This window comes from Nicotiana tabacum, chromosome 18 (genome assembly GCF_000715075.1).
Source record: "Nicotiana tabacum cultivar K326 chromosome 18, ASM71507v2, whole genome shotgun sequence".
In the NCBI taxonomy this organism is placed as follows: Eukaryota; Viridiplantae; Streptophyta; class Magnoliopsida; order Solanales; family Solanaceae; genus Nicotiana; species Nicotiana tabacum.
Window position 1 is genome coordinate 25,941,366 of NC_134097.1, and position 27,991 is coordinate 25,969,356.

General features: G+C 38.9%; 1 protein-coding gene across 1 annotated transcript; it reads right to left on the bottom strand.

Moving 5' to 3' along the window:
- Positions 1 to 27,897, bottom strand: LOC107779850 (uncharacterized). Its single transcript, XM_075236069.1, has 6 exons — positions 27,716 to 27,897; positions 1,914 to 1,977; positions 1,669 to 1,702; positions 1,097 to 1,552; positions 359 to 1,034; positions 1 to 166 (listed from the first exon to the last, which is right to left on the bottom strand). Exons 1-6 carry the CDS (start codon positions 27,895 to 27,897, stop codon positions 1 to 3), a joined length of 1,578 nt encoding a protein of 525 aa, XP_075092170.1.
- Positions 27,898 to 27,991: the final 94 nt, after the last annotated feature.

Genomic DNA, 27,991 nt, shown 5'->3' on the forward strand with positions numbered 1-27,991 from the left:
TTACTTTGTAAGAGCAAGAAGTCCCATAGCATTGACAATATCTTGATCCATCCTTTGTAACGCACAACTCAACTCATTTGTCATTGTTAAAACATTTAGCATCAAGTGCAACATAAAAGCAAAATCAAATTCCTTAATCTTACCCATAAGACTTTCAGCAACAATTCTGTCAGCATAGTTTGGACACTCACGTGCAGTAAATTCAAGAACATGAATAATCTATGGAAATAGGACAATAAGGTTATCCAACGTCTTATAATGAGAACCCCAACGAGTATCACCTGGTCATTGAAGCCTACGCTCTTGATTTAATCCTCGCCCAGTATGCACTTCACCTGATTTGAGCAAATCTTATAACCTTTCAGCTTGATGTTCTCGAAGCAAATCCCTGCGCTTAAAAGATGCTCCAACAATATTTAAGACATTAGTAACTATACAAAAAAAGTCATCTACATCTGAATGCTTCTTTGCAATAGCCACAAGTGTTAATTGCAATTGGTGACCGAAATAGTGAATGCAATATGCTGATGGAGACTCATTGAAAATTAAAGTCTTAACACCATTTAGCTCTCCCTGCATGTTACTAGCCCCATCATAACCTTGCCCACGTATTTGCGTTGGACTTAATGAGTGATCAGAAAGAAAAGAGCAGATTTCCTTTTTCAATGACATAGCCGATGTATTACTAACATGAACAATACCAACAAATGTCTCTATGACTTCACCTTTGTTGTTAACATATCTCAAAACAAGTGCCATTTGCTCCTTGTGTGATATATCTTTTGATTCATCAACTAATATCCCGAAAAAATCCCCATTCATGTCTTCAATGATAGCTTTGACTGTTTCTTTGGCACAAGCATCAACAATATCTTTTTGAATACTTGGAGAATACATCATTTCATTTCTTGGAGAATTTTCTAATATAATGCTTCCAACATCCCGATCAATATCCCCATACCATTGCAAAAGCTCAAGAAAAATACCTCTATTTGTAGAAGATTGACTCTCATCATGCCCACGAAATGGCAAACCTAGTCTCAAAAAAAAAATCTTGCCACATCGATTGAAGCACTTAAGCGACGTTGAGACTCACTTTTTTCTTTCTCAGATTGTTTGTCAAAAGAAGTGCGAATTGATTGTGATTGATTCTTTAAATCAAGAATCCTATTGAAACACTTGTTGTAGATGCTATTTACTTCTCCAACATGAGCTTTAAATCTTTCAATAGCCTTGTTCCAAGCTTTAAAGTCATTCTTTGTAAAAGCATCTCCCGTATTTCCATGAATTTCATGTTCATTTTTGAACAAATAACAACACAAACAATATGCAGCATCTTTTGATATATTGTACTCCAACCACTTAGAATGTTGACCCTTAAACCAACCAGGACAAAACTGACTCATTATCTTCCCAAACTTAGTTTTAGGAAAATCATGATTCGCTAGCTGACAAGGCTTTTTTTGAATATAATGTCTTCTAACTTCATCACGTATATTAGGGTTGTATTCTGTAATAGGCTTTCTATCTCCTGGATCAGCGTTGAGAGATTCTAAATCAAGATCAGAAAGAAATGTGTCCCTCTAAATTTCCGGAGCTATAGCTGAAGTAATAGATGGATTAGTAGAACTAGAACTTGATTGCCCAATATTCGTTCTTGTGACAAACCTATCCATCTCAATTCACAAAGCTTGATTAAATTCTACAGAATAAGATTCAATTTAAAATTCAACTATAATTCAATTATTATTCAACTAAATCCTATTGGGGAACTCATGCCCCTCTATAACAATACAAATAATAAAGCAATAACAACATATTTGACCACATTGCACCGGAAAATTGATCACATTTCTTTATCACTAAAAATATTAGAAATATTTATTCTTTCGGAAGATAAGATGAAAACTTACAAATTTTTGAAGAAATGAGCCAATGAGGATATATTCATCAATCGCACAAACTGATGCTAATAACCTACATTTATCCCCAAGAAAATCAGTTTTGAAATTAAGTCAGAAATAGAGATAAATTAAATTTTTCACTTTTTGACAAGTAAACATAACTATTGTTTATTTTCCACAAAATAATTACAATCAGTGGGTGTATTTATAAAAAAAATTACTGAATTTATTTTACAAAGCATAGATAATAACAATTGTAATTTGTAAAACCCAATATCTTCGATAGAATATTGCTATTTATACCCAAAATCTCTAGCTTAAATCAAAATACCAAATCTTAATATCTTGTTCCTTGTGTTTTAATTTTGAGATGGGGAGGTCAAGAAAACTTATTGTTCACTTTGTAACCTGCGAATTGCGAAACCTACAAGAAGAACCAGAGAAGGCGATGCTCGAGAGCTATTTTAATATTTTGGTTTGGTAGCTTTTGAAAGCCTACCAATATTTTAACTAGTGGAGGATTCTTTTTCTCTTTTTCCTCATCTGATTTCTAAACAAGGGGAAATAAAAAATGGGGGAAAATAAAGTAAAAGAAGGTAAGTACGTAATAAACAAGCAAACAAGGAAGTCAACGATCATTTAATAAGGAAAAGTGCTATTTTTGGAATGGAAAACAAAAAACGCTGCCAACTGGATTTGATCTCGTGACGTCAAGGTTTCCAAACACCCAAAATTCAGACTCCAAACCAAAGCACCCATTAGACTTTTTGGTTAATAGGTGCTTGCTAATATATTATATCAGTTTTCATAAAATTTCTATATTAGTATACCAAGTCCTTGTAGGAGTCAGTGGGTGCTACAGCACCCAGGACCTTACACGTGGGTCCGCCCCTGTCTACAAGTAATCATTGGGAGATGTCCGCTCATCCTTTTGGTTAAGGAAACAATTTGGGACCTCCAACGTAAATTCACATCGAAAGACAACCACCACTCCTTGAAACGGGGGACTGCTTTGGGAACTCAAGCGACCGCTGCATATAATAAACGGCGGATGATGAGAAAGAAGAATAAATTCAAAGGGTCAGTTTGACAACTTAAAAGGGGATGAACTTACATGTTGAGTTCTACTTCTAAAGGAATGGGAGGAACTCGGAGGTAATGAGATCTTCGATCTTTATCCAAACAAATCTCTCGTGCCAGCCTTTGTCCCTATCCTCATCGATGATCAAGAATAGAGCCTTCTTCACCTGTTGGGCAAGCTTGATTAACCCCTCTCGGTAGATTCGGGGGCTGTAGACACGGAGCAGATGGCCAATTGTGAATCGGGGCTCATCCTTGTAGTTGGAAAAATGTCAGAGGAGGGTCACGACCCTCCAAAAGGACGGATGGATCTGCTCAAGGCAAACCTCGTACCTCTTGCAAAAGGTGAGGACCACCATGTCCATCGGGCCAAGCGTGAAGAGGTATGTGCAAACACTTAAGTAACCCTCCATGTGCATTGTGATTTCCTCGTGAGGATGGGGGATAACTACTTCTTATCCTTCCCACTTGCAATCCTCCCAGGCCACTGGGAGCGTGTCTTCGGTGATGAAGCAGATATACCTCCACGCCTCCTCACCTCGATCCCACTATTTGGAGGCTTTCTCGACCTTAAAGTCGTTATCTAGGGAGTAACCTCTGGGGATGAAATATGTCAAGACCCAATTCCCGAACCCGGTCGTGATGGCGCCTCTCGTGAAGACAAGGCCATCTAGTACAAAACGGAACACCTCTTTAAGTAGTTAATTATCTTAAACAGTAATAAACATAATATAATATCCATAGATTGCAAAAATTTAATGATAACAACAATGGAAACCATCCCGACACAGCCCAAACCGGGGTGTCACAAGTCATGAGCAACTAAGAAATCCGGATACAAGTCTACTGAATAATAATTCCGATACAATAGTTCTAAAAACATGAAAATGAAAAGATAAGGGAGGCATGGGGCTGTGAACGCCAACATCTACCTCGTAATCTCCGAATCACTACCTGAACTGGGAGAATCATCACTCGGGAGCGGACTCTGTGATGCCTGAATCTGCACACATGGTGCAGGAGTAATGTGAATACTCCAACTCAGTGAGTAATAATTATAAATAATGGCTAAAAGTATGAAAATACGTAAAGGCACAAAGCAATTCCATATCAAGCAGTAAAATCAGTTAAAGCAGTAAATCAGTGAAGAAATCAAATGATATTCCTTTTTAAAACAAGTAAAACTGGTAATTTAACAAGTAAATAACAAGTTGAAATCCGCCCCTCGGGCACAGTATCAATCGCACAGAACAGTATCAGCCCATAGGGCTCACTCTCAGTAAAGTATCAGCCCCTCGGGCTCAGTATCAATCACTCAGAATAGTATCAGCCCCTCGGGCTTACTCTCAGATCATAATGGGTACCCGCACTCACTGTGGGTGTGCAGACTCCGGAGGGGCCCCTTACAGCCCAAGCGCTATATCAATCCACCTCGTGGCATCATCACTCGGCACTCGGCCTCACATCACTCAAGCCACCTCATGGCATATAAAGTATCTCAGGCCCTCGGCCTCATATCACTCAGCATATCCTCACATATGTCCCTCGGCCTCACTCAATCCAAAAATCATCACAAGCCCCTTGGGCATTAGTAAAACAGTAGTTCTCAGCCCAAAACATGATGTAGAAATATCATTTAAGTTTCAAATCTGAGTAAATGTGGTTGAGTTCGTAAAACAGTAGATATCAACAGGACTGGGTTCAAATAACAAGTCAAGCAGTGAGGAAACAATGATAAAGATCCCCGAAGGGTTCAAATAGTTGGCACGAAGCCCAAATGTGGCAGTCAGCCCAAATCATGATGATAACAAATGAATTTCAGTCAAATACGCGGTAAAATTATCAATCGGGATGAACCAAGAAACAATCCCCTGTAGTAAAAGACCCCACGCTCATCATCCAGCATGTATCTTGCCTCAATATGGCACTACGATGTGCAATCCGGGGTTTCAAACCCTGAGGACATCATTTACAGTCATTACTCACCTCGAACCAGCTAATTATCTAGCTCGCGACGCCTTTGCCCCTCGAATTGGCCTCACTGCGCGACGAATCTATCCAAAATCAGAACGAATACGTCACAATATGCCAAGGGAACAAAGCCCAAGCGAAAACATTCGAAAAATATCAAAAATCCCGAAATTAGCAAAACCCGGGCCCCAGGCCCATGTCTCGGTATCGGGTAAAATTTATATTTTCAGAATTCCCATACCTTCACGAGTCTAATCATACCAAAATTATCCAATTCCGATATCATTTGGTCCTTCAAATCATCTTTTTACATTTTTTAAAGGTTTCACAATTTTCTTCCCAAATTCCATCCCAAATCACGAAATAAATGATGAATTCAGTGATAGATTCATGTATTCTAGCCAAATCTGAGTTAAAATCATTTACCCCGATGAATTTCTTGAAAAACCTTTAAAAATCGCAAAATTTGAGCTCTCTAGGTCAAAATATTAAATAAAATCCAAAACCTCGTATTTATAGAGTAACCCTTAGATTTCAGCCTCCGCGGGCCGCACAAAGCCAGTGCTGTCTGCGCAAAAACAACCGCGGCCGCACAGGCCTTCCTCTACAGTGATAGGCTTTAGTCTTTTAGCTATAACTTTTATTACGGATTTCCAAATTATGTTATCTTTACATTTCTTGAAACTAGATACAAAGGGCTACAACTTTTGTTTTTGAATCATCTCAAGATTCCTTGTAGATCAAAAGATATGAGCTTCCGAAGTAGGACCAGCGAATCGTTCCCCATCGCGGCCGCACACCATTTTGTGTGGTCCGCATGACACCTACCGCGGCCGCACTTCTTTTTGTGCGGACCGCGCGGGTGAGTTTCGAGGCCTAAAACCCTTCTAGACCTGCTACAGCTATGATTTTCGGCCTAAAACATCCCGGAACCTACCCGGAACTCCCGAAACTTCAAACCAATTGTACCAATACATCCCATGACATCATTCAAACTTGTTCAAAACTTCGAAACGCTCAAAACAATATCAAATCACCAATTTACCATAGGATTCAAGCCTAAGAACTCCAAGAACTCTTAAATTATGCTTTCAATCAAAAAGTCTTTCAAATCTCGTCTGAATGACCTGAAATTTTGCACACACATGCCAAATGATACAATGAAGCTACTGCAACTCTCGGAATTCCATTCCGACCCCTATATCAGAATCTTGCCTATCAACCGGAAACGCCGAAATCTCAATTTCGCCAATTCAAGCCTAAACCTTCCATGGACCTCCAAAATGCATTCCGATCACGCTCCTAAGTCCCATATCACCTAAAGGAGCTAACCCAACCATAAAAATTTTGATCCGAGATCATATACAAACAAGTCAAATCTTGGTCAAACCTTTCGAAATTCGAGCTTCAATTGAGAATTGTTTTCTTCCAAATTTCATTCTGATTACCCTGAAAACCAAAACTAACGATTTACATAAGTCATAATACATCACACGGGGCAAGTCATACCGGAAAACTGGCGAGCGAAATGCAAAAGCTCAAAACGACCGGTCGGGTAGTTACATCCTCCCCCACTTAAGCATGCGTTCGTCCTCGAACGTGCCCAGAGTTTTTCCAAAAGCCAACCAATTGCTGAGTAACCTCACCATGCACATACTTGGGGGTGATCCCACGTCACCCTATCTCACATAGGTTTGATAACACAATATAACTGAAATTTCACAATCCATCCTAGTCCATAAACCATAGAACCACATTTCCTCTTCTAAAATCATCAACACGATCAGAATCTCACATTTATACTGTGAATAAGTCCGAACAAGTTGTAACAAACCATATATGCTATCTGTGGTGCAATCACATGATATATCACATAACTCAACACTTGTAGTGATAACTTCTAACCACAGCAACTGCACACAACATCCGAACACTGATAGAAAAACTCTTATCAACTAAAGTCTCATCCCAACACTTTCATATACAGCCAATGATCACTAAGACACGCGGTAAGCCATAACCATTTCCCAGATAAACCATTCATGAAGCCACTTCTTCCTTGGCAAATACCACAGCAAATTTCTGAACCGAAGCTCGATACTATCCTTCCAACATGCTGAAATCGAATCCTTTCATATTTATTAATGATCCTAACAATCTCCTCTAATCCACCACACCACTCTGGTGACATGACACATCAATATAGGCCTAAGCCACAACTTGCCTAATACGCGCACCAATAAACAATGGTCCAAACATACTCAAATCATGAAAATGACTCAAATGAAAGAGTTGTACCTCAAGCTCACCAGTACCCCCATAACACAAGGCTGAGAACCTGTCTCACATCATGGAAACAGAACACCCGAATATAACCCGCAAGGTCATACCACTACATAACTTAGTTGCTATGTGCAATCCTATCCAACATTGCCCCACATGAACCACCTTAAATCGCTATGCTCGAAATCGACAACCACGCACAATTCGATATCTGGAACCAAAGCAAATCATCATACCCACGGTGAAGCAAATAACATACACCACAATAACCCGAAAGGACGTAACCGATACGCCATTCACCAAGTAATTCACCGAACAATATCCAATCACTCTTCCTGCTCGACTTCCACCATGAAACCCTAATAGAACTGCACCATATGTGCCCATAACCAACAAATCATAACATCTCGCAACACAGAAAGGTAACTCATGGATCTCCCCATATTACTAATAAGCTCAATAACAATCGAATCAACACACCCCTAAACCGTACAATTCAAAGCCAACCAAGCCAGCTCAAATTAGAACACGCATCTACATTGGCCTGCTAACGGACTCCTTATCACAAAAATCCTAGAGCTGCTCTTCAACTCCTTTAACTCTGCCGGTGCCATACAATACGGTGCCCGGCATCAAATTAATATCAAAATCAACAACCTTGCTCGACGACATGCTCGGCCATAAGAAACACATCCGAAAAATCCCTCGCCACCGGAACTGAATCAATGGTAGAAGCTTCTACACTGACATCTATCACGAAAGCCCAAATAAAAAAGACAATCCTTCCCAGCCGTCCGTTGGGCCTTCGAAATAAAAAACCACTCCACTAGGGCATAATCTTACGAACCTCGCCACTCAATCTGTGGCATTTCTAGCATAGCCAACAGTGCCATCTTAGCGAAATAGTCCAGAATGACACAACACGGAGACAACCAGTCTGAACCTAGTATCCCATCCAGAATCTAACATGTCAAGCACAAAAGATCCACCTGGGTCTTCAAACCCCGATAGTCACTAAACAGTGCCGATACACACGACTTACAACCACAACATAGCTTGAATGTCAGCAGTCGATCTAAAAAGAAAGTGTCGTAATTCTACCGAAGCACCATCAACTTAATCACATTGCCTCTTCTGAAACATATACCCTCGTCAAATCACACCCATTTAGCAATACCATTTCCTTAATCATCTGGAGATCATCTCCCGAATCATCTGAAGCTCATTTCTCTAATCATCTGAAGCTGCCCGTGTTGCCTAAGAATTTTATGACTTTCCGTTCAAGACTGAACTGTAACCTTACACATGCAAATCTCAATCCTCCACAACACACCGCATATACCATACTATCCTAGGATAACATGAGAACTTTATCTCCCTTCTGAGCCACAAACATCTACTTACTCCACTAGTCAAGAACATTCCATTGATCTCATCTAGAAGGAAATCACTATGCATCCCATGCTCCTCACGCTAATAGGAAAAATGTACCTCTCTAACTGTGGTGAAAACCATCTAAAACTCCCCGAATTCCTTTTGCACAACACTAACTCATCAGGATTGAATCTTTCTAACTCAACCGAGCTGCGCAGGTCACTAAAACCCAAAAGAATTGCCGCAAAACACCTGTAGAAACTCGTTACCTCGAAAACACCCACGGAACTAATCATATCCTTACCATACCAATCTGGCATACTACCACGCTATCCCATCTATTCGAGTTTCCCTCTGACCTACCGTTAGCTTGAACTTCTTCTTGCTACAATGCCACAATTCCTCAACCCAGACTCACCACGCGAGTCCCAAGCATGAAACCACATTGTCTAAGGCTCATATGTCGCTGAGTACTCTCTTAAATGTTTTCAAAAGCACCACGTTCAAAATACCAACCCCGAAGGGACCTCTTGCAAATCTGGAACCATTACCTTCCTAATACTGATATATAGAATCCCATAGTTAATGTAGAAAGTACCAGATGTCTTGACATTTTCCAACTGAAAACTCAGTTCCTAACCAGATATACAACTTTAAAATACCCAATTGCTACATGTAGAATGCTGAACACATTAGAACTATTCTCGAGAGTCGTTCACTCTATTCGAACTGCAATTAGTCTGATCAAATGAACCGAACAACCCATGCCTCATTGGCACTCCGACACTGCAAAATGTAACCTCATCCCAATACAACCACGCAACTTCCTGCTCTATGTATCGAGCCCTCTTACCAATAACAATTCAAGACATCCCGTGATTCTCATACACCTATGAAGCATAATATAATCTTCATCAAAATTTTCCTTTACTCGAGACATCCTCGGTCTCAATTTCCGCAAGCCATAACTGATTCACTCGCACTCCTCAAACTGGAACCAACATAGCACCTAACCAGGCAATCGCCCAATCAATAGCAGGTTCCCCCACTTGGCTCAGAGCCATAGATCAGCAAATACTTAATAACTCATAACGATTATACTCTATTGATACCATGATACCATAGTGAGATTAAACTCAAATCTTTTATAAGCCTGTAAAAACACAGATCATCTAGAATTTTAACTCCTTTGCAAACCTCGCATTCCACTCTCGCAATAGTTATACCCACTCTCTAAGCGACCCAAATTAAATTGCAACACATATCCTTCACTCGCAAATGATATCTTCTAACAGACACATAAGGATCGTACAACCTCAGAACATTTCGCAGGAGAAAACTCACCTGTTTTGCCTCTAACTAACATTTTTGTATACCTTCCACCGTCATAAACTGTACCCAATCACTTAGTCCTCCTGAGTCTGAACTCATATCGCAACATGAAATTTACTTCACTCACAATTGTAAAACATGAAAAGATCCTTCACACGCCCATAACTCGGGGCTATACCTCGAATCAAGATGGAATTCAAGAACCTAATATTACTTCTATCCTCTAGTAGACCTTCTCATCGCTTCCAAATCATGTGGATACATATCGCAGTACCAACATACTCATCACATAGTTATCCAGCCGTCACTTCCACTAGTAGGGACAATACCGAACATATACGTTCAAAAATACTTGCCCACACAATTAGCACCTCGGTGCTCAAGTTATAGGCAAAGATCCGGCCTCAAGTCCTCTAGACTGTCCCAATATCAACTCACAAAGATCACGTCTCGCCCCTTGATCGGGGAATAACAAGCGATCAATGCACATCTGATACTAAGCGCTCATGCGTGCATACGAATGCGTGGAAGCAATTCAAAGAGTTACATTTCAATCTGAATCAAGGACGCACGATAAGAATTCAAGAATGTGAAGTTTTCCTAAAGGTTCTGCAGCCTCTCGAGGATAAATACAGACGTCTCCATACCGATCCGCGAGACTCTACTAAACCTGCTCATGACTCGCGAGACCTATGTAACCTAGGCTCTGATACCAACTTGTCACGACCCAATTCCCGAACCCGGTCGTGATAGCGCCTCTCGTGAAGACAATGCCAGCCAGACCAAAATGGAACACCTCTTTGAGTAGCTAATTATCATAAACAGTAATAAACATAATATAATATCCATAGATTGCAAAAATTTAACGATAACAACAGTGAAAACCATCCCGACACAACCCAAACCAGGGTGTCACAAGTCATTAGCAACTAAGACATCCGTATACAAGTCTACTGAACACTAATTCCGATACAATAGTTCTAAAAACATGAAAATGATAAGATAAGGGAGGCACGGGGCTGTGAACGCCAACAGCTACCTCGTAGTCTCCGAATCACTACCTGAACTGGGAGAATCAGCACTCAGGAGCGGTCTCTGCGATGCCTGAATCTGTACACATGGTGTAGGGAGTAATGTGAGTACTCCGACTCAGTGAGTAATAATTATAAATAATGGCTGAAAGTATGAAAATACGTAAAGGCACAAAGCAATTTCATATCAAGCAGTAAAATCACTTAAAGCAGTAAATTAGTGAAGAAATCAAATGATATTCCTTTTTAAAACAAGTAAAACAGGTAATTTAACAAGTAAATAACAAGTAGAAATCCGCCCATCGGGCAGAGTATCAATCGCTCAAAACAGTATCAGCCCCTCAGGCTCACTCTCAGATCATAATGGGTACCCGCGCTCACTATGGGTGTGCAGACTCCGAAGGGGCCCTTTACTGCCCAAGCGCTATATCAAGCCACCTCGTGGCATCATCACTCGGCACTCGGCCTCACATCACTCAAGCCACCTCGTGGCATATAAAGTATCTCAGGCCCTCGGCCTCATATCACTCAGCATATCCTCACATATGGCCCTCGGCCTCACTCAGTCCAAAAATCATCACAAGCCCCTTGGGCATTAGTAAAATAGTAGTTCTCAGCCCAAAACATGATGTAGAAATATCATTTAAGTTTCAAATCTGAGTAAATGTGGTTGAGTTCCTTAAACAGTAGATATCAACAGGATTGAGTTCAAATAATAAGTCAAGCAGTGAGGAAACAGTGATAAAAATCCCCGAAGGGTTCAAATAGTTGGCACGAAGCCCAAATGTGGCAATCAACCCAAATCATGATGATAACAAATGAATTTCAGTCAAATACGCGGTAAAATTATCAATCGGGACGAACCAAGTCACAATCCCCAGTAGTAAAAGACCCCACGCTCATCATCCAACATGTATCTTGCCTCAATATAGCACTACGATGTGCAATCCGGGGTTTCAAACCCTCAGGACATCATTTACAATCATTACTCACCTCGAACCAGCTAATTCTATCCCAAATTAGAACGAATACGTCACAATATGCCAAGGGAACAAAGCCCAAGCGAAAACATTTGAAAAATATCAAAATCTCGAAATTAGCAAAACCCGAGCCCCGGGTCCACGTTTCGGTATCGGGTAAAATTTACATTTTCAGAATCCTCATACCTTCACGAGTCTAACCATACCAAAATTATCCAATTCTGATACCATTTGGTCCTTCAAATTATCTTTTTATATTTTTGAAAGGTTTCACAATTTTCTTCCCAAATTTCATCCCAAATTATGAATTAAAAGATGAATTCAATGAAAGATTCATGTATTCTAGCCAAATCTGAGTTAAAATCACTTACCCCGATGAATTTCTTGAAAAACCTTCAAAAAATCGCAAAATCCGAGCTCTCTAGGTCAAAATATTAAATAAAACCCAAAACCTCGTATTTATAGAGTACCCTCAGATTTCAAACTCTGCGGGCCGCACCAAATCGACCGCGGTCCGCACAAGCAGCTAGTGCGGTCCGCGCAAAAACAACCGCGGCCGCACAGGCCTTCCTCTGCAGTGATAGTCTTTAGTATTTTAGTCATAACCTTTTCTACAGATGTCCAAGTTTCAATATCTTTACCTTTCTGGAAACTAGACACAAAGGGCTACAACTTTTGTTTTTGAATCACCTCAAAATTACTTGTAGATCAAAAGATATGAGCTTCCGAAGTAGGACCAGCGAGAGGGCCCTTCACCGCGGCCGCGCCCCACTTTGTGCGGTCCGCATGACACCTACCGCAACCGCATTTCTTTTTGTGCGGACCGCGCGGGTGAGTTCCGAGGCCTAAAACCCTTCTAGACCTGCTACAGCTATGATTTTCGGCCTAAAATATCCCGGAACCTACCCGGAACTCCCGGAACTTCAAACCAATTGTACCAATACATCCCATGACATCGTTCAAACTTGTTCAAAACTTCGAAATGCTCAGAACAATATCAAATCACCAATTTTGCATAGGATTCAAGCCTAAGAACTCCAAGAACTCTTAAATTATGCTTTCAATCAAAAAGTCTTTCAAATCTCGTCCGAATGACCTGAAATTTTGCACACATATGCCAAATGATACAATGAAGCTACTGCAACTCTCGGAATTCTATTCCGACCCCTATATCAGAATCTTGCCTATCAACCGGAAACGCCGAAATCTCAATTTCGCCAATTCAAGCCTAAACCTTCCACGGACCTCCTAAATGCATTCCGATCACGCTCCTAAGTCCCAAATCACCTAACGGAGCTAACCCAACCATAAAAATTTTGATCCGAGATCATATACAAACAAGTCAAATCTTGGTCAAACCTTTCGAAATTCGAGCTTCAATTGAGAATTGTTTTCTTCCAAATTTCATTCTGATTACCCTGAAAACCAAAACCAACGATTTACATAAGTCATAATACATCACACGGGGCAAGTCATACCGGAAAACTGGCGAGCGAAATGCAAAAGCTCAAAACGACCTGTCGGGTAGTTACATCCTCCCCCACTTAAGCATGCGTTCGTCCTTGAACGTTCCCAAAGTTGTTCCAAAAGCCAACCAATTGCTGAGTAACCTCACCATGCACATACCTCGGGGTGATCCCACGTCACCCTATCTCACATAGGTTTGATATCACAATATAACTGAAATTTCACAATCCATCCTAGTCCATAAACCATAGAACCACATTTCCTCTTCTAAAACCATCAACACGATCAGAATCTCACATTTATATTGTGAATAAGTCCGAACAAGTTGTAACAAACCATATATGCTATCTGTGGTGCAATCACATGATATATCACATAACTCAACACTTGTAGTGATAACTTCTAACCACAGCAACTGCACACAACATCCGAACACTGATAGAAAAACTCTTATCAACTAAAGTCTCATCCCAACACTTTCATATACAGCCAATGATCACTAAGACACGCGGTAAGCCATAACCATTTCCCAGATCAACCATTCATGAAGCCACTTCTTCCTTGGCAAATACCACAGCAAATTTCTGAACCGAAGCTCGATACTATCCTTCCAACATGCTGAAATCGAATCCTTTCATATTTATTAATGATCCTAACAATCTCCTCTAATCCACCACACCACTCTGGTGACATGACACATCAATATAGGCCTTAGCCACAGCTTGCCTAATACGCGCACCAATAAACAACGGTCCAAACATACCCAAATCATGAAAATGACTCAAATGAAAGAGTTGTACCTCAAGCTCACCAGTACCCCCACAACACAAGGCTGAGAACCTGTCTCACATCATGGGAACAGAACACCCGAATATAACCCGCAAGGTCATACCACTACATAACTTAGTTGTTATGTGCGATCCTATCCAACATTGCCCCACATGAACCACCTTAAGTCGCTATGCTCGAAATCGACAACCACGCACAATTCGATGTCTGGAACCAAAGCAAATCATCATACCCACGGTGAAGCAAATAACATACACCACAATAACCCGAAAGGACGTAACCGATACGCCATTCACCAAGCAATTCACCGAGCAATATCCAATCACTCTTCCTGCTCGACATCCACCATGAAACCCCAATAGAACTGCACCATATGTGCCCATAACCAACAAATCATAACATCTCGCAACACAGAAAGGTAACTCATGGATCTCCCCATATTACTAATAAGCTCAATAACAATCGAATCAAAACACCCCTCAACCGTACAATTCAGAGCCAACCAAGCCAGCTCAAATTAGAACACGCATCTACATTGGCCTGCTAACGGACTCCTTATCACAAAAATCCTAGAGCTGCTCTTCAACTCGTTTAACTCTGCCGGTGCCATACAATACGGTGCCCGGCATCAAATCAATATCGAAATCAACAACCTTGCTCGACGACATGCCCGGCCATAAGAAACACATCCGAAAAGTCCCTCGCCACCGGAACTGAATCAATGGTAGAAGCTTCTACCCTGACATCTATCACGAAAGCCCAAATAAAAAAGACAATCCTTCCCAGCCGTCCGTTGGGCCTTCGAAATAAAAAACTACTCCACTAGGGCATAATCTTACGAACCTCGCCACTCAATCTGTGGCATTTCCAGCATGACACAACACAGAGACAACCAGTCTGAACCTAGTATCCCATCCAGAATCTAACATGTCAAGCACAAAAGATCCGTCTGGGTCTTCAAACCCCGATAGTCACTAAACAGTGCCGATACACACGACTTACAACCACAACATAGCTTGAATGTCAGCAGTCGATTAAAAAAGAAAGTGTCGTAATTCTACCGAAGCACCATCAACTTAATCACATTGCCTCTTCTGAAACATATACCCTCGTCAAATCACTCGCATTTAGCAATACCATTTCCTTAATCATCTGGAGATCATCTCCCGAATCATCTTAAGCTCATTTCTCTAATCATCTGAAACTGCCCGTGTTGCCTAAGAATTTTATGACTTTCCCTTCAAGACTGAACTGTAGCCTTACACATGCAAATCTCAATCCTCCACAACACACCACATATACCATACTATCCTAGGATAACATGAGAACTTTATCTCCCTTCTGATCCACAAACATCTACGTACTCCACTAGTCAAGAACTTTCCATTGATCTCATCTAGAAGGAAATCACTATGCATCCCATGCTCCTCACGCCAATAGGAAAAATGTACCTCTCTAACTGTGGTGAAAACCATCTAGAACTCCCCGAATTCCTTTTGCACAACACTAACTCATCAGGATTGAATCTTTCTAACTCAACCGAGTTGCGCAGGTCACTAAAACCCAAAAGAATTGCCGCAAAACACCTGTAGAAACTCGTTACCTCGAAAACACCCACGGAACTAATCATATCCTTACCATACCGATCTGGCATACTACCACGCTATCATATCTATTCGAGTTTCCCTCTGACCTACCGTTAGCTTGAACTTCTTCTTGCTACAATGCCACAATTCCTCAACCCAGACTCACCACGCGAGTCCCAAGCATGAAACCACATTGTCTAAGGCTCATATGTCGCTGAGTACTCTCTTAAATGTTTTCAAAAGCACCACGTTCAAAATACCAACCCCGAAGGGACCTCTTCCAAATCTGGAACCATTACCTTCCTAATACTGATATATAGAATCCCATAGTTAATGTAGAAAGTACCACATGTCTTGACATTTTCCAAATGAAAACTCAGTTCCTAACCGGATATACAACTTTAAAATACCCAATTGCTACATGTAGAATGCTGAACACATTAGAACTATTCTCGAGAGTCATTCACTCTATTCGAACTGCAATTAGTCTGATCAAATGAACCGAACAACCCATGCCTCATTGGCACTCCGACACTGCAAAATGTAACCTCATCCCAATACAACCACGCAACTTCCTGCTCTATGCATCGAGCCCTCTTACCAATAACAATTCAAGACATCCCGTGATTCTCATATACCTATGAAGCATAATATAATCTTCGTCAAAATTTTCCTTTACTCGAGACATCCTCGGTCTCAATTTCCGCAAGCCATAACTGATTCACTCGCACTCCTCAAACTGCAAACCAACATAGCACCTAACCAGGCAATCGCCCAATCAATAGCAGGCTCCCCCACTTGGCTCGAAGCCATAGATCAGCAAATACTTAATAACTCATAACGATTATACTCTATTGATACCATGATACCATAGTGAGATTAAACTCAAATCTTTTATAAGCCTGTGAAAACACAGATCATCTAGAATTTTAACTCCTTTGCAAACCTCGCATTCCACTCTCGCAATAGTTATACCCACTCTCTAAGCGACCCAAATTAAATTGTAACACATATCCTTCACTCGCAAATGAGATCTTCTAACAGACACATAAGGATCGTACAACCTCAGAACATTTCGCAGGAGAAAACTCACTTGCTTTGCCTCTAACTAACATTTTGTATACCTTCCACCGTCATAAACTGTACGCAATCACTTAGTCCTCCTGAGTTTGAACTCGTATCGCAACATGAAATTTACTTCACTCACAATTATGAAACATGAAAAGATCCTTCACACGCCTATAACTCGGGGCAATACCTCGAATCAAGATGGAATTCAAGCACCTAATATTGCTTCTATCCTCTAGTAGACCATCTCATCGCTTCCAAATCATGTGGATACATATCGCAGTACCAACATACTCATCACATAGTTATCCAGCCGTCACTTCCACTAGTAGGGACAATACCGAACATATACGTTCAAAAATACTTGCTCACACAATTAGCACCTCGGTGCTCAAGTTATAGGCAAAGATCCGGCCTCAAGTCCTCTAGACTGTCCCAATATCAACTCACAAAGATCACGTCTCGCCCCTTGATCGGGGAATCACAAGCCATCAATGCACATCTGATACTAAGCGCTCATGCATGCATACGAATGCGTGGAAGCAATTCAAAGAGTTACATTTCAAGCTGAATCAAGGACGCACGATAAGAATTCAAGAATGTGAAGTTTTCCTAAAGGTTCTGCAGCCTCTCGAGGATAAATACAGACGTCTCCATACCGATCCGCGAGACTCTACTAAACCTGCTCATGACTCGCGAGACCTATGTAACCTAGGCTCTGATACCAACTTGTCACGACCCAATTCCCGAATCCGGTCGTGATGGCACCTCTCGTGAAGACAATGTCAGCCAGACCAAAATGGAACACCTCTTTGGGTAGCTAATTATCATAAACAGTAATAAACATAATATAATATCCATAGATTGCGAAAATTTAATGATAACAACAGTGAAAACCATCCCGACACAGCCCAGACCAGGGTGTCACAAGTTATTAGCAACTAAGAAATCCGTATACAAGTCTACTGAACACTAATTCCGATACAATAGTTCTAAAAACATGAAAATGATAAGATAAGGGAGGCACGGGGCTGTGAACGCCAACAGCTACCTCGTAGTCTCCGAATCACTACCTGAACTGGGAGAATCAGCACTCAGGAGCGGTCTCTGCGATGCCTGAATCTGTACACATGGTGTAGGGAGTAATGTGAGTACTCCGACTCAGTGAGTAATAATTATAAATAATGGCTGAAAGTATGAAAATACGTAAAGGCACAAAGCAATTTCATATCAAGCAGTAAAATCACTTAAAGCAGTAAATTAGTGAAGAAATCAAATGATATTCCTTTTTAAAACAAGTAAAACAGGTAATTTAACAAGTAAATAACAAGTAGAAATCCGCCCATCGGGCAGAGTATCAATCGCTCAAAACAGTATCAGCCCCTCAGGCTCACTCTCAGATCATAATGGGTACCCGCGCTCACTATGGGTGTGCAGACTCCGAAGGGGCCCTTTACTGCCCAAGCGCTATATCAAGCCACCTCGTGGCATCATCACTCGGCACTCGGCCTCACATCACTCAAGCCACCTCGTGGCATATAAAGTATCTCAGGCCATCGGCCTCATATCACTCAGCATATCCTCACATATGACCCTCGGCCTCACTCAGTCCAAAAATCATCACAAGCCCCTTGGGTATTAATAAAATAGTAGTTCTCAGCCCAAAACATGATGTAGAAATATCATTTAAGTTTCAAATCTGAGTAAATGTGGTTGAGTTCGTAAAACAGTAGATATCAACAGGACTGAGTTCAAATAATAAGTCAAGCAGTGAGGAAAGAGTGATAAAAATCCCCGAAGGGTTCAAATAGTTGGCACGAAGCCCAAATGTGGCAATCAGCCCAAATCATGATGATAACAAATGAATTTCAGTCAAATACGCGGTAAAATTATCAATCAGGACGAACCAAGTCACAATCCCCAGTAGTAAAAGACCCTACACTCATCATCCAACATGTATCTTGCCTTAATATAGCACTACAATGTGCAATCCGGGGTTTCAAACCCTCATGACATCATTTACAATCATTACTCACCTCGAACCAGCTAATTCTCTAGCTCGCGATGCCTTTGCCCCTCGAATTGGCCTCACTGCGCGTCGAATCTATCAAAAATCAGAACGAATACGTCACAATATGCCAAGGGAACAAAGCCCAAGCGAAAACATTCGAAAAATATCAAAATCCCGAAATTAGCGAAACCCGAGCCCCGGGTCCACGTTTCGGTATCGGGTAAAATTTACATTTTCAGAATCCTCATACCTTCACGAGTCTAACCATACCAAAATTATCCAAATCCGATACCATTTGGTCCTTAAAATTATCTTTTTATATTTTTGAAAGGTTTCACAATTTTCTTCCCAAATTCCATCCCAAATCATGAATTAAATGATGAATTCAATGATAGATTCATGTATTCTAGCCAAATCTGAGTTAAAATCACTTACCCCGATGAATTTCTTGAAAAACCTTCAAAAAATCGCAAAATTCGAGCTCTCTAGGTCAAAATATTAAATAAAACCCAAAACCTCGTATTTATAGAGTACCCTCAGATTTCAAACTCTGCGGGCCGCACCAAATCGACCGCGGTCCGCACAAGCTAGTGCGGTCCGCGCAAAAACAACCGCGGCCGCACAGGCCTTCCTCTGCAGTGATAGTCTTTAGTATTTTGGTCATAACCTTTTCTACAGATGTCCAAATTTCAATATCTTTACCTTTCTAGATACTAGACATGAAGAGCTATAACTTTCTTGTTTGAATCATCTCAAAATTACTTATAGATCAAAAGATATGAGCTTCCGAAGTAGGACCAGCGAATCATTCCCCATCGCGTCCGCACACCACTTTGTGCGGTCCGCATGACACCTACCGCAACCGCATTTCTTTTTGTGCGGACCGCGCGGGTGAGTTCCGAGGCCTAAAACCCTTCTAGACCTGCTACAGCTATGATTTTCGGCCTAAAATATCCCGGAACCTACCCGGAACTCCCGGAACTTCAAACCAATTGTACCAATACATCCCATGATATCGTTCAAACTTGTTCAAAACTTCGAAACGCTCACAACAATATCAAATCACCAATTTAACATAGGATTCAAGCCTAAGAACTCCAAGAACTCTTAAATTATGCTTTCAATCAAAAAGTCTTTCAAATCTCGTCCGAATGACCTGAAATTTTGCACACACATGCCAAATGATACAATGAAGCTACTGCAACTCTCGGAATTCCATTCTGACCCCTATATCAGAATCTTGCCTATCAACCGGAAACGCCGAAATCTCAATTTCGCCAATTCAAGCCTAAACCTTCCACGGACCTCCAAAATGCATTCTGATCACGCTCCTAAGTCCCAAATCACCTAACGGAGCTAACCCAACCATAAAAATTTTGATCCGAGATCATATACAAACAAGTCGAATCTTGGTCAAACCTTTCGAAATTCGAGCTTCAATTGAGAACTGTTTTCTTCCAAATTTCATTCTGATTACCCTGAAAACCAAAACCAACAATTTACATAAGTCATAATACATCACACGGGGAAAGTCATGCCCGATAACTGGCGAGCGAAATGCAAAAGCTCAAAACGACCGATCGGGTCGTTACAAAATATTTAAAAGGATATTCTGTGGCTGCTACCGGAAGGGTCTCTACGGTATTTGTGACCGAAATAGAGGTTGAAAGAGCAGTGTTTTGAGGCACCTATTTTAAGGGTATTGCCATCTTTATCTGGAAATATGAACGTTTGAAGGCTGATATGAAGGTTTGAAGATGAGTATAAAAATTTAAAGGTATAGCTTGAAGATTTAAAGGTAAAGTATTAAGATTTGAAGATTGAAGATGAAGAGATGAAGATGTGAAGAACAATTTGTGAAAATTTAAAGGAATGATGAACAAGTAAATAATTCGAGGGTAACTCAAGAAGATTCGAAACCGGAAAGTAAAAAAGTGAAAAAAGAGAACCAGAGTTTTTTTAGGAAGGGAATAGAAAATGCGTGACGTTTCACATTCGATGCCCACCGAGGATGAACAACCGGCGGATGACACGTGTCTGAAGTCAGAACAACGCGACTGATGGGATATTTTGCTGACTTGTCCACTCGTTTGCGGCGTACGGAGGATGGAACTAGTGTCAGTTAATCACTTCTCGTCGTTCCTATAAATCTGCTCTCCGAAAAATGAGGGGACTATTTGTATACGGGTAAAATCGGGGTTAAAGTTATCCCCAATTTTTCGGTAAAGAAACGAGAGGACAGGAGATCCGATATGACCTTGAGTAAAACCGAGGGCTCCCATAGATCAAAGGTAGGGGAAGATGACTGATGCACTAAGAACTGGACACGACCAAAATATCCGCCCTCAACCGAATATTACGATGCAAATCTCGCCAGGTATCAATAGCCTATCACGGTTTACCAAAAGAAATTTTTTTTTACCTTACTTAGACTTGTACTAGGATTGAAATTCTCCTACTCTATAAATGGAGAATATTTTTATTTTAAAGACCACCGTTGGCACACATATCAAGGCGATAAGGTCAATTCTTGTTCGTCCGTTATTGTACAAAGTGCTATCCAACTGCTTGCTCATTTAATTGCAATCGAACCCATTTCAAAAGTTTAATCGGAACCAACCCACGGTGTTCATCGTAAAGCCAAGCCTAATTATTCATCGCATTTGGTTTGATCATTTTATTTTCCTTCAATTCAATCACTTGATGTTCTTAGATTATTTGTGTTAAATTAAATTACGTATTTTTTAAAGGTAAACAATATATTCATATGATATTTACTTGTTAAATTGTATTTATCAAAAGAATAGTTTGTTAACCTTAAGGTAATTGAATCAAAATGTTTGAACACTAGTATACAAGATGAATCATGCTATACTTGTAAGAGAAAATTTGAAGTATTTAAAGAGATGGAGAAGGTGATGGGGTATGGGGTGCCATCAATGAAGCATCCAAAAAATATATAGTCGTTAATTTAGTGCTTAAAATAATATTACTAGCTCTAGTATACTTACTTATATCCTACAAGCTTTGAGTCAAAAACATAAACTATCATAATTGACCCTCTCCAACTATTTAGGGGTCGAATGGTGTTTACTCGATGGCTTCACTAATTTTGTCTTAGAACTTGACTCGCTTATTGTGGTAAATAAGGTGGGCCCTTCGTCATATTATAATGCACAAAGATGGACATTTAGCTCACTATATTGAAACTCCACTATTACAAAATAACATCACAAAGGAGATATTTATAGATGCCCATGGATAATTCTAGAATCATATTAAGATAAGATTTATCACCTAGAATATACAAAGATCATGCATCTAGAATAACTAAAAGACTTGCAATGAACTTGACCATCTTGGTAGACTAAAAGACAACTACTTACAAAAAGCACTAAATGTGCTTAATAATTATTTTCCAGATTTTGAAAAATCCTTTTTAACAGGTGGCAGCTACCTAGTTTAGGAATAGATATGATAAGACTACTTTTTTCTAGGCGGCAGAAGAGGTATACCGAACTTCCTTTGCCGGAAAAAGTATAATATATATATAGCAAAATCTATTTTTACCTCTATATGTTTGAATTATCTTGAAATATTTCAAAAGCATAGCTTATTGGTCAAAGGGATTTCAAAACCTTAGTAAAGTCATTGGTTCAATTCTTACTAGCTTCAATTTCTTTAATTTTTAAATTTTTTTAATTTCTTGAACCCCTTAACCGAAATCCTGCCTCCGCCACCGGTCACAAAGATCAAGCTTCAATCAGATGTATACTGCACTCCTGATCACTATGCAATATATGTATGTAGTCTTTAATAATGATATATATACCAGCCAGACTCTACATGGGTGTTTTTGATCTAAAAAGATAAAATGAAATGGTTATCGCAAAATGCGGATCTAAAACTTGTTAAGTGGACAAATGTTAGTTCAGAGATGACAACCCTTGATCATAAGATCTAAGTTAGCCACTTAAACCAAGAAAGTATTCAATATGTTAGTTTGCTGCAGAATAAACCAAGAAAATAGAAGTCAATAGTCCTACCTAACTTGAGCCTTAAAACTTCACGAATATGATATATCCACCGTGATAACAGTTTGCTGTACAGCCGAGATCTAGTTTTAGAAAGATTGAGCTAATTAAAATACGCACTAGATTAACTAAGAAGAACCTTCTTGGAGAATATAATAGACAAAGGAGAAACATGGGTGTATGCTTTCGCCAAGTCTCTCACTTACATGGGATCTTTGGGTAACAACGAAGGAGAAAAGGCCAAGAAGATGAGGTAAAACATGAACAAAGCTGGAATGAGGAGAATCCAAAGTGGCGGTGGCGGAAGGGGTGGCAGAAGCAGTGGCAATAGCAGCAAACATAGCGTTAGAATCGCCATGAAAACTATAATCCTGAGATTCTTCAACATCGACCTCTTGCAAAAAGCTTCTTAATTACTCAGTGCATCGTGCTTCACTTGGCATGGAATTTAAGAATAAAAGAATAATTTTTGTAACTTAGTGTTAAAAATAACCCAGAGAAATTTCTGAGCATAATGAAATTTGTGGCGCTAAACATGTACATCATCTTCTTCCATTTTAGAGGATATTGAAGGGAGAAAAAAAAAAAGAAGCTTGCAAAAACGAGAGAGATGGAGTCATCGTCAAGACACAAGTCAAGGAGACAACATCGGATGCATGCATTATATAAAAGTTTAGGATTGGATTCATTGCACAAGAGATTTAAAAATACTTTTGCTAGCTTTTTCTACTGTTTCTAACAATTCTGGTATAAAAAAAAATCGCAAGTCGACTTATTGTATGTTCTTTATTGGCAGAGGATTTCTTGTTCTTCTTTTTCGGAATAGTCTAACCTTCTCCCCACACATTGTAACATAATTTCTTTAGGGATGGATGTCGAGTTTCAGTTATAGATTTAGATGAACCAGTAATTTTGGGTTGGACATATACGGAATTTTTTTATTCTTATACACTATTAGAAACTTTATTATCCTAAATGTTCTTATTTAGTAAATTATCCTACCTACGCAAGTTTTGTTTACAAAATATATACATCCCACCTTAAAAGGCTCCTAATCCATTATTAGTGCATTCAATTAAGGGATTTAGTTCCACCTTAAATCACTTCCGGAATTATTCACATTCATGCGGCAATAGAGTTGATTCAATTTTCTGTGATTTCGCGCACAAGCATTAACGAAACAAACAGGAAAAAACTTTCTTCACTTGTTCAATTCCTCTTAATTCAGTTGTGTGTCGGTCCATTTGATAGACTCCTGAGTGAGATAAAAAGTGATTGTTTGATGTAGCAACCTGTGATTTATAAAGATAAAATGCACCAAAAAAAATAGTACGTAATTAATTAGCAAGTAGTTGAAGGTGAATACAATAAATCTCATAGTTTACCTACACAAACAATATATATCTGGAGTTTGCATATTTTAAGCAACCCAACTTGCACCAAACAAGAGAAGATCATATCTTAGAAGACAAAAAGGCAGGAACAGGGAGGGGGGCAAAGAAAATTTATTCCTGTTCAGAATTATTGTATGTGAATTGCGAAATGATTTAAGACCATACTTTTCAATAGCTTTACCATTTCTAGGATTAAAATAAATTCCACTGATGAACTCGTACAGAGACCTTAAGCAAAGAACAGGAAAAAAAAAACACATGCATGTGCCATCAGTTACACGACTACAAGCTGAAATATAAGAAACCTACGCAGTCAACTTCTTGCACGTAAACATTAGCAAAAGCCAAAAAGTTTCTATCACGTAATACAGGTTTCTACAACATGCTCTATTTGTTCTTTTGAACACTGAAACAGGTCAAGAGATGAGAAAGTTGATGGCATGATTACCTTGGGAAGTGTCATGGATAGTGACAAAATATATACATTCCACCTCTGAGCATGACGATATGATTTTAAAGTAGCAGGACTATCTTCACTAACAAAATAATCTCTTACCTATGGCTTTACATTTGAAATAATCTCCAGTATATGGATTAAGATTTCAAGTTAAAGAAAAGAAGATAATTAAATGATAAAAGAACCCTAAAAGTGAATAAAGCTGCATAGAAACAAATACAAATTTTATACAAAATTTATACAATATGTCTTTTGTATATTTTGTATCTAATTTATACATAGTAAAAATAAATTTCATACAACTAATTTTAAATTATACAATTTATCTACAACTTATCTACAGCTTTCACACATTATTTCTACCCTGTTAAATACAACTACAATAACATACAACTTAGATACAAATTTTATACAAATTTTATACAATATGTCTTTTGTATATTTTGTATCTGATTTATACATAGTAAAAACAAATTTCATACAACGGATTATATATTATACAACTTATCTACAATTTTCATACATTATTTCTACTCAGTTATATACAACTACAATATCATACAACTTAAATATAATTTTTATACAATGTTGTTCAACTTTCATACAATAGTTAAATAAATAAATAAATAAATATAAACAACAGAATATAATTTTTCTACAAATTCATAAATATAATGTATATCATGTCTTCTTCTTCTTCTTCTTCTTCGAGTTTCAATCTGAAATTCAGCCAAAACCAAGTTTAATCTTCACCAAAACCCCTCAAAATTGAGATATAAACTCCAAACTATGTTACCAATTGTTTGCAACAATACCCAATCCAAACAAATAATGATTTTTGAAAACCCAAATTCAAATTCAAAGCTTCAAAGCTTTTTAATGGCTGTCAATGGTGGAATAGCTGCTCTCTCTTTTCCTTTGCTTTACAATACTGAAATTAGGCATTGAGAGATAGAGAGAGAGACGTAGAGTGAATTCCCAATTCTTTGCAACAACATCCAATTCAAACAAATAATATTTTTTGAAAACCCAAATTCGAATTCAAAACTTCAAAGCTTTTTAATGGTTGTCAATGGTGGAATCATGGGTGGGTGCAAGATACGTGGGGGTGGAGGTGGGATGTGGAGAGAGAGACGTGGGGGAGTGGAAGATATGTTAGAGTACTTTTAAGACACTAATTATTATCATTAATTCCCTTAAAATGTACATAAATGGTAATTGGGTATATAAAATATAATTATAGTAAAACTTGAGTAGGGAGGGTAACATAGTTTCATATAGTGTATAGGAATGTAAAAATTCCTAAAACATTCATTAGATAAATACCAATGATTCTGAACAAGTAAATCAAACGACGCGTTATGGCATTCCAAACTCGAATTCATAAAGTTCAAATCCTCAATTTTCCTCAGCCGCGTGAGGTGTCTATTTTGATCATAAGAATTCATACATCTTTAGGAACAACTTTTCTTTATTACTTTCTTATACCAAGCTATTGTTGGGAACGAAATAATACGATGCGTGCAAAAGCTAACAAAGTAAACCTTAGAGACGATAAATCAGACAACAACGAAAAATATATTAAACTAGACATAATAAATTAATGATGATCTGGTCAATCAACCTACATATGATTCATCACTAATATAAAAAGAGAATTAAAATTTTGAGAGAGTAGTCTCCCCTAAACAAAAATCTCTAAAAGACTACATTGTGGATATTTGTTGTTGTTGTTGTTCCTCCAAGAAAAGGATCGAAATAATATGGTACATGTTGAAGCTAACAATGCAAACCTTTAAGATAATAAATTAGACAACAAAGAAAAATATACTAAACTAGGCCTAATAATTTATTGTGGTTTGGTCAATCGGCCTACATATGATTCATCACAATAATATCAAATGAGAAACTAATTTTTTTTTTTGAGAGAACAGTCTTCCCTAAATAAAACTCTCTAAAAGGCTACGTTGAGGAGATTGTTATTGTTATTGTGTGATAAGGAAGCCTCAATTTATAAAAGTGCAAAACTTCTCTTCCAAGAAAGGATAATTATTGCTCCTAAATGCACACGCAAGTACTATACATGGTCGTACAAGTAATAAAATAATAAGTCGAGTGTCGAATTCATAGAGACTTGTATCAACTACTCACTAAATTCATCAAGATTGCTATTCAGTCGAGCCTATTCGAGTTCAAGAGTATAATTATACTAAATAATAATTCTATGTAGTAATTAAATTATCAAGCAGTAAAAAGGTTGTTGTGTATTCAGTAGAGACAATATTCTAGTGTTGTGATCGATTCACCAATCTTATTGTGTTCTAGTTAACTCTCCCTTTCATACAATTCACTCATGGTTGCTAATTAATCGAATAATTGCTCTCATAGCCTTCTTCCAAAGTACTACTCGCCTATTCAAAATAGATTAACGCATATATTCCTACGAAATTAATCTATTTAGAACGCATTAAGATACGATATTTAATTAAGCACGGTGACTAGGTATATTCCTATCCTAACCACAAATCCACCCCCCTCAGAGTTAAGATCGTGCTCTCTTTAATTCTTCTCTAATCTAAACATGGCTTTCCCAAGCATAGCATAGATAGTAAATAGAACCTAACTGCTGGCCAGACAATTAAGCAATTAATCACAGAATTGAAGAAACAACCATATATTGAATAATTATAATCAAGGTTAAGTCAACGTTAAACAACAATATTAATGGCTAAATCACAACCCCAGAACTATGGGTTTTAGCCACTCATGATAGTATCAAACAAATTCATAAGTGATGGATAATTGAAAATACTAATAAAAGATGAAAAAATCTGAGATATCCTTGCTCCTGAATGCTTCCCGTGTGTAATTATTCTTCAAAGTGGTGTCTCCCCCCTAAAAATAAACTTAGTCTTGCTTTTATATTCGTTGGGTAGGTCTAGGACCGAAATAACCTTGTCTCAGCAAACTTGGACAAATTTCTTTTCACCAGCATCCAGCCAAGCGCCCCACGTTGGCCCAGGCACTGGCTTATTGAGCATTCTGCCTCTGGCGGCACAGGTGGCGTGGAGCGCTTCATGTGGCGCTGAAAATCAAAATTTTCATTTTCCTTCGTTTTGGCTCTAATCTCGCACATTTCGCCCCCAATTACTTCCGGATGATTCCTACACATAAAAATACCCCGAATTAATATAAATCAATACAGTTTACATTCGAAATCCATGAAACCC

Bases quoted from the DNA above. Each gene is read 5' to 3' on its own strand.
- LOC107779850 (XM_075236069.1), bottom strand. From the start codon at position 27,897: ATGTGCGAGATTAGAGCCAAAACGAAGGAAAATGAAAATTTTGATTTT. The intron at 1,703-1,913 runs GTAAGTTTTCAT...CTTATTCTGTAG, and splicing joins GCTCATTTCTTCAAAAATTT to AATTTAATCAAGCTTTGTGA. The intron at 167-358 runs GTTATAAGATTT...CTATGCTGACAG, and splicing joins CGAGAACATCAAGCTGAAAG to AATTGTTGCTGAAAGTCTTA.